The sequence below is a fragment of the Lactuca sativa genome, chromosome 3 (assembly GCF_002870075.4).
Source record: "Lactuca sativa cultivar Salinas chromosome 3, Lsat_Salinas_v11, whole genome shotgun sequence".
Lineage (NCBI taxonomy): Eukaryota > Viridiplantae > Streptophyta > Magnoliopsida > Asterales > Asteraceae > Lactuca > Lactuca sativa.
This window is the reverse complement of record NC_056625.2, coordinates 217,643,483-217,651,239: the sequence shown is the minus strand read 5'-3', so window position 1 is coordinate 217,651,239 and position 7,757 is coordinate 217,643,483. Positions and strand designations below refer to the sequence as shown.

Genomic DNA, 7,757 nt, shown 5'->3' with positions numbered 1-7,757 from the left:
TTTTTTAATCTCCTCATTCATGAAACATTCCAGGAAAGTGACACACTCATAATAAGTCATAGCAGAAAAATCACCATTATTGAAGGAGTTTTTCATTCCCCCCCAGTAGGACAAATGATTACAAGTAAATACACATTGATAATTTAGTTCCACCATCGCAAACAGTCCAACTTATCCACCATTAGGTTGTGTCATTTCTGCTCAAAGCTTCGTTTAGCAATCGATCAACAATACTGCTACCTCGATCTTGAGCAACTTTTAAAACCCTGACTATTAACTCGCTGTTTACTTCTCACGGAGAAAATGAGGTTGACGAGAAGGAGACGAGTAAAGTAAAAGGTTGATTTAATATATCTCATTAAAATGACGTGGACCAAATATACACATTAAGTCTTTAAATTTAAAATAAATAACAAATGATATTAGAAATCAGGAAACAGTCACGGTGGTATAATTGACATCTACAATAAAAGGTTAATGATAAATTGTGCAAAAAAAATAACATGGTTGGTCAGATCGGACCAACCATAAAAGATAATAGTGCTCCGGTAGCATTTTCCCTTAATCTTAATCTTATAGAAGAAATAATAATAATAATAATAATAATAATAATAAAACAAGAACTTCACTTCTCAATAAATCTGAAAATCATAACTTCTAGGTTTATACTTAATAGCTTTCTTTCCCCTCCTTTCCTTGACAGTGTAGTCAAAAACATAATAAAATATTAAAAAAATTATAATAAAAGATATCACCATGCTGGTCCTCATATAGTCTTTCCAAAATACCCCCTCAACTTTGACTATATCATAATTCCATCCCTAAGCCTTTTCAAGTATAATAACAATAAAGCTTCAAAATTCCTAACATTTTGTCGGTTCCATAAATAAGATTAAAAAGAGTAAAATTTAGGGATATTACATGAAATTTATTGAAGTTTAAGCAAGAAAATATACATGTCAATCATTACCTTGTTTACTTTCATCACCTTGTCAGCAAGGTAGATGCCAAAGCAAAAATAGATGAATTAGAAATACAAAATTTGGGTACAAAAATACAGATTATTTGATCGTAAACTAATGATACAGCAATACCAGAATGCCCAAATGCAAATGCAAGATGGAATTGCAGCAAAAATATCATCAGGTTCCAATGTTTCGATGACTATCAACAAATTCACGAAATAAAGACTTGAGAAATCTTCCACCCTTTCCCCTCATATGTTTATGATTCTTGTCTCCATCACTGGTTCTGCTTTCCACATAATCAAATGCTGCATCACCCAGAGCCTTTAGCCATACAGGTGCCAAAGATTCCGCTTCCCCATGCCTTAAATACTCACCTGGTAGACTCCGCACCTACAATACAACAAACATCAGTATCAGTATCAGTATCAGTATCAGTATCAGTATTAGTATCAGGTAAAAGACGCAATCTGACCGCAGAATGTAGCCATCCACGTAAAGAATCCCAAGAGAGAAGAGAATTCCATTTTGTTTTTTCACTAAAACTGCATACGGCCGCCAACTGTTGCAAGATAGTTGCAGATTTGTGAACCTACAAGGACGAAAAACCAAAAATAATTCTTTTTCAAGTTAAAAATACAAGTTGCTTTAATCGTGTTTATAATTTAATTAATGGATTGTTATTATTATTATTGTTTACCCTTGACATTGCGGAAACACCAAGTAAGGCATACACAACATTTGATACAATCCCTTCCCCGCTATGAGATATTACTTGAACCACCATGGATGCAGAGTTGGATGTCACCGATTCCAGCAATGAAGTCACCCCAAACTCAAGAAAACCTACACAACACAACAAGAAGGACTAGTTCAAAATTTTCACATCCATCCATCACCTTCAAATAACAACACAAACAAGTAGAAAACTCTCCTTCGTTACTTCTACAAATATTAAAACTACTGTGGAGCAAGACACGTTTTAAAATATAATTAAAAACTGCAATACTTAGATTAAAACTGCTAAAGATCAAACTGAAAATTTAATTAATTGTAAGGGAGGAAAATCATAATGAGAGATTGTTTTCGGATAAATTTTGTTGTAATAAGGAATTATAGGTGAATGATGCTCACAAGACATATATGACATTGCTGCAAGTGCTGCTCCACGATGCATAGCTGTACAGCATATGGCTGCTTTCTGAAGTGAAACTTCAAGAAGAGGACCAGAAGAAGCTACTACTTCCTGTAAATGTAATGCATCAAAACCCTATATAACTATTATACCTATTTTGGTTTTGGATCATAAGGGCATTCACGTCTTTTACACAAAGAGCAAGTCCCAGTCCCACCTCCCACCTTTTAGGCGGAATGCATGCAAGTTCAGGATGAGGAGGGAGGGCATTCATGTCAATAGTCAGTTTAAGTGAATTTAACCTTTGGACAGGTGCAAAGAAAGATTGATGTGAAACTACAATAAGCCTCCACAAGATCAGGCTCTTGATCGCACACATAAGAAGAATTTATCGCCATTACAGATGATGCATGTGTAAATCTTTCAAGCGTACTCATAAATAAAGCTCCATATTCCTCCTTGTTACCAAATTCTTCAATCACAATACAAGCTGTAGACAGAGAGTAACAACTAATAAATAATAATAAGAAGAAACCCAAGAAAAACAAAGGAAAAATCTGAATCCGACTTACCTGCTTTAATGTAGCACTCATGAGTTTGAAATGATGCAAAATTTGTTGATAGGTAATCTAAGATTTTGGGCAACAGTGTCACAAAGTGATGACCTGTAATGTAAACAAAAGAAATGGGATTATTTTGGATTGTCTAAATTCTAAAACTAAAATATTATTCGATCTGGATTACCTGCGGATTTGATTGCCTGTGAGAGAGCTCTGCATGCTGCCATGGATAAGCTTGTGTTCTCAATGTGCTCCGACTGAAAGAATTTTTCAAGCATAGGCCAAAAGGTTTCAAGAAGGGCAATTATGGAATTGTCGATGTCAGGAGATGTAGAGAGAGGTGTTACAAGATGACCAAACACCGTTCCTATCCTGAAACCATTTGTTAAAACTTAAATCAAAAGACTCGATAAATTCAGCAACTTGTTTCATTGGATGGAATGGAATGAGTCATTACATTCCATTATCATGTTTGGTTTGTCACTTGGTCTATAGGAATGGAATGAATCTTTTCAATTATAGCAAATACAATGTACTACAGTTTTAATTCTAACTGATAAAAATTTCTTTTGAAAAAAAAAAAAAAAAACCTGTAAAACCCCCTCACGGAAGAGTTGACAAGATGAGTATAAGCAGCTGGTAGTTGCCTCAAAGTGAGGACATGATCCCCATCAATCTGAACCAAATTAAGTCATGGATTCAGACAAGTTTTTAATTCTTTTTTAGTAAAGATAAAAATTCTTACAAGTTTTCCAATAGATTCAAAGCTAGGAGAAAGCAACTTAAGCAACAAATTGTTCCTTAAGTCGGTGTTAGGAAGGTGAGCAAGTATCAAAGTAACAGCACCAATAACATCTGCCTCGTCCTCTAAAGGTAAGTGTCTCTTTTCCAATCCCTGAAATAAGGTAAAAGACGTAAACGCCCTCGTCATTGTAACAAATAAGGTGCCTTAAGTTAACTAACCTCTCCGATCCACATTAACATTTCTAAACTTGAAGGTTTGTGCATAACTGCAGTAGCATCTTCACAGAACTTTCTAAAGGCAGTTGCACAAGCATGCGAGCATAAAGGTTCTGACATACCAGCTGCAAAAAATAAACTGAAAACAGAAGATCAGAGGTAGATATATTAAATGAATTTTGGTTATTTTTGTGATTTTATGAAATTTTAAAGAAGAGAATCCTTACAGTAATGGCCTGGCATTAGTCACATAAGAAGACATCCACTTTGAATAGGAACCAATAACATCTACAAGTGATCTATGTACCTAAGATGTAATAAAGTACACATGAAAAGATAGATTAAAATATATATATATATATATATATATATATATATATATATATATATATATATATATATATATACTTGAATGCTGCATTATGAACAAAAAAATCAATAGCAAATGACATACAATGCACATAAAGCCTTTTGGTTCATATGATTCCCTGTCACATAAAATTGTCACCAAGTGCAAAACCATGGAGAGATCAAATGTTTGACCTTCTTGTAGTACTACATCAGCAACCTGGAACAGAAAATTCATGTTTTTATAATACAATTTGTAAAATGATTTGGTAGAAAAAATTAACTGACCACATTAAGAGCAGACATTCTGGTTTCCACCTCCTTCCATGGAATTTGCACGTTTGAAGACAACCAACCACCGAAAAAAATCTGATTCCCAAAAATTATACTAATATTATTTATCATTTTAAAGATGAGATAATTCATAATTATTGGGAGATTAAGTCATTAACACAAGAACCTTTTGCAAAAACACAGCAGACTTCAAAAGCTGGCAAATGTCCACCAAAAGCTCAACTAAATTTAATCTAAACTGAGCAAGCCCATCTGGCAACTCCCTTGTTGCAGTATCACCATATGTTGAGTCATCCACCTACCACAGTTGATGTCTACTTTAATGTTATTAATGAAGAAATGCATAACTGAAACTAAAATATTTAGCATGCGTCTGAACATGTCATATATATATATAGTCATGACAAAATTAAAAAGGAAATACCTGAGAACGACTCAGAAGAGCATCAAGCAATGCTAAAAATACTGGAGAAAAAACATCTTTGACATGTTTGCTATTTTCTGTCAGCTCATCTTCCATTCGGACAATATTGCTAGCAAGACTACACCTAAAAATCAGAAAGAGCAAACAAACTCAATTTATAACAATAATTATTTTCATTTTCTCGTGTAACTGAAGAATTAACAACTTTCTTGATGTTGACTAAATTGGGGGGGGGGGGGGGGGGGGAGTTACCAAAACTGCAAAGTTGAGTCTGCAATCTCCCAATCTTGACTTGGAAACAATACACAACTGCCAGCAATCACATAAATTTAAATGTAACATGGAATCAATATTATGCTTAAGAAAAGCTACAAAAAGTGGAATCATGCTATTTATGCAGTTTGCATATATAAAAAATAAAAAAAATAAAAAAAAAACATTAATTTCTGTTCTGACCTCAAAAGTGCATCCACCAGGACAAGGGCTTCGGGATTGGCTTCTATAATCAAGCTTGGAGCCTAGATATCAATAAACTATAAGTTTTTGCTACACAATATTTGTTGGTTTTATTATAAAAACATAATACAAAAAAGCAATAACATGAGTAAATTACTTACAGCCTGACCAATCTCTGACATCAAGCATGCAAGACCACTAATTACTTTCTCATCTCCACTACTAAAAGCTCGAAGAAGAACATCTTTAAGAAACCCTACCTTCAATATAAGAACTTGTGGCAGTCCCTGTAGGGAGGAGAAAAGAAAGTCAAAATAACATCATTGACTAAAAAAAAAATAAAAAAAAAAAGTGCCATGCATACCTCATGTCGACTAACGAGCTCAATGAGAACCTCAATTGCCAAATCAAATGAGGACAAAACCTACAAACAATCAAAGGGAAATGTAAGTCCAAATGTCATTTATAAAATGACCAAAAAGGACATGGGAATGGGTTTTCACCTGCACGGAGTTGAAAACAAAACTAAGAAGGGGATGGGCTAGTAAAGAGACTGGTAAGATTTCTGAGAAGCATCCTGCTCGAATCTGAAAAAAAAAATAAGGTTTTTTATAAAATATGTAAAGATTTATAAGACAAAGAAACCTTTAAATGTCACAGATTTGTCCTACCCAACTTAACAAACAACGCAGTATCTTTCTGCTTCTGTCATGTAACTGAATCACACCATCAAAGCTTTCCTTCGACTGCTGGAGTAGAAACTCTAGCACTGGTGATGTATGTGAGAGTAGCTGCTAAATATATGTTAGTTACTACAGACAGTAGTAAAATTAGAGCAAAAGGAAATGATTGAAAGGTCAAAGGTCTAGAGTACCTCTGGACCATAGTCAACTCTATGACCAGACTTGGTCTTATAAGTAGCAGATTCATCTTCAACAACTTCAGGTAAGACTGTGAGCATTTCTAAAACAGCAATATTGCCATCATTCTGACCTTGAAGATTCTGAAGACTGTAAAATAGCTTCTCAATTGGTTTGTGGTATTCCACAGCATGAAGTATGAGAGTGCATAGAGCCAGGCAAATTTGTGTTAAGAGCTACACCAACCAACATAACACACACACACACACAATAAGTTAGTTATTACACAAAATGCTACAAAAATTGCATGACGAATGAGAGGAAGAGTACCTGGGGAGGGCCCAAACTAAATCTTTTAGCAGCCAGAAGGAGAGCATTAACAAGAGATTCCTTTGCTTCCAGTTGTAGACAATGTCCTTCATTTTGGATCTAAAAAATGACAGGATACATGGAAGATTCATTATATCGTACATTTTTTGTAGAATAAGAGATCCTCTAACTATTATGTTCCATTCTAGAAGGTCGTAACCACATTTTCAATGTACAGACCAATGACAAACCTAAAATCAAGGTAATTGCAGTTAATTGTTCCTAATAAAAATCCGGTAACCCTATTTGCCTTGAAGGTGGAGATAGTGGTCGTGAATATGAGAACATAATCTTTACTTCACAAGTGAACGTAATTTGTTCAATAAATATCCAGATAGAGCCTAACCTTTCGCTTAAGAACTTGAGCAGCGAAGAACTCAACTTCCAAGTCGGAAACGTATGGCTTAGGATGGTCAGAGGTCAGAATTGAGGTGGCGATCTCCCAAGCGGCATCTGTCTGCTGGAACTGAACCAGCCACTGATTAGCAGAGACGCGATTGCAAGATTGAGCATCGTGATTCAGGACGTGAACCGCATGCGCCACCTGGTTTTGTAACTCCATTCAAAATCTCATCGTCACCAGAGGCGATGCCCTGAAGTCACCAGGTTTTCTTATAGACACCTGCCGTCATCCGTCGAAATCATTTCTTATTTTGATAATAATCGCAGTGGGATTTCTGGAGCAAAACAAGTGTTATACGGGATTCACTGTTGTGTGCTGATTTTTGTCGCTGAACTCTATCTCTCATCCATGAGTAGAGTCGGTACCCTAACTTGCAGGAAGACGATATGGAAATTTACGTTTTTAACCTGTAACTTATACCCAACGTTCTATTTAGGTCCACTATTAAACACTTTTCTCGTAAAAGGCCAACAATTACATAATGTAGAAGAGTTTAATATGGAATGTTTAGCTTTAACTAATCACTTGCAACATTTATTTTGTATAATCCGTCGTTTGCAACCCTTCTATATCATATCTATACTAATAAATAAAACTCATTTTCTGCCACATGTCATGTCCTCATTGATTTGGACACATGGCATTTTAATAGATTTTTAGAATTTATTTATTTCCACATGTAATTTTCTGATTTGTTCACATATCATAACTTATTTCGGTTATAATATTGAGATAAATAAATGTTTCCTTGAAAAAGAATTGATATATTTATAATGTAATAAATGTCATAATTAATGAGAGCTTTAAAATTGATATTGATATTAAATTTAATGTTTAAATATTGATATTAAATTTTTATTTTTAATAAACTCGTGTATTACACGGGTCGTACACCTAGTCTTCCTTAATAAATGAAGGTTGTTTTTGCCATATGTCAATCTCTCATGAGTTTTGACACTTGTCATTTTGTAGTATTTTTGAGA

The 7,757-nt window shown here is 34.5% G+C and overlaps 1 protein-coding gene across 1 annotated transcript; it reads right to left on the bottom strand.

The window, feature by feature from the left end:
* Positions 1–907: 907 nt before the first annotated feature.
* LOC111894959 (transportin MOS14) lies at positions 908–7,158 on the bottom strand. The gene is made up of 24 exons (XM_023891045.3): positions 6,718–7,158; positions 6,333–6,431; positions 6,017–6,238; positions 5,814–5,933; positions 5,646–5,729; positions 5,507–5,566; positions 5,304–5,429; positions 5,143–5,204; positions 4,939–4,995; positions 4,687–4,810; positions 4,429–4,560; positions 4,257–4,337; positions 4,075–4,188; positions 3,848–3,927; positions 3,624–3,759; positions 3,406–3,555; positions 3,251–3,336; positions 2,845–3,032; positions 2,673–2,765; positions 2,403–2,590; positions 2,100–2,211; positions 1,666–1,811; positions 1,441–1,557; positions 908–1,358 (listed from the first exon to the last, which is right to left on the bottom strand). Exons 1-24 carry the CDS (start codon positions 6,931–6,933, stop codon positions 1,143–1,145), a joined length of 3,009 nt encoding a protein of 1,002 aa, XP_023746813.1. The 5' UTR covers positions 6,934–7,158; the 3' UTR covers positions 908–1,142.
* Positions 7,159–7,757: the final 599 nt, after the last annotated feature.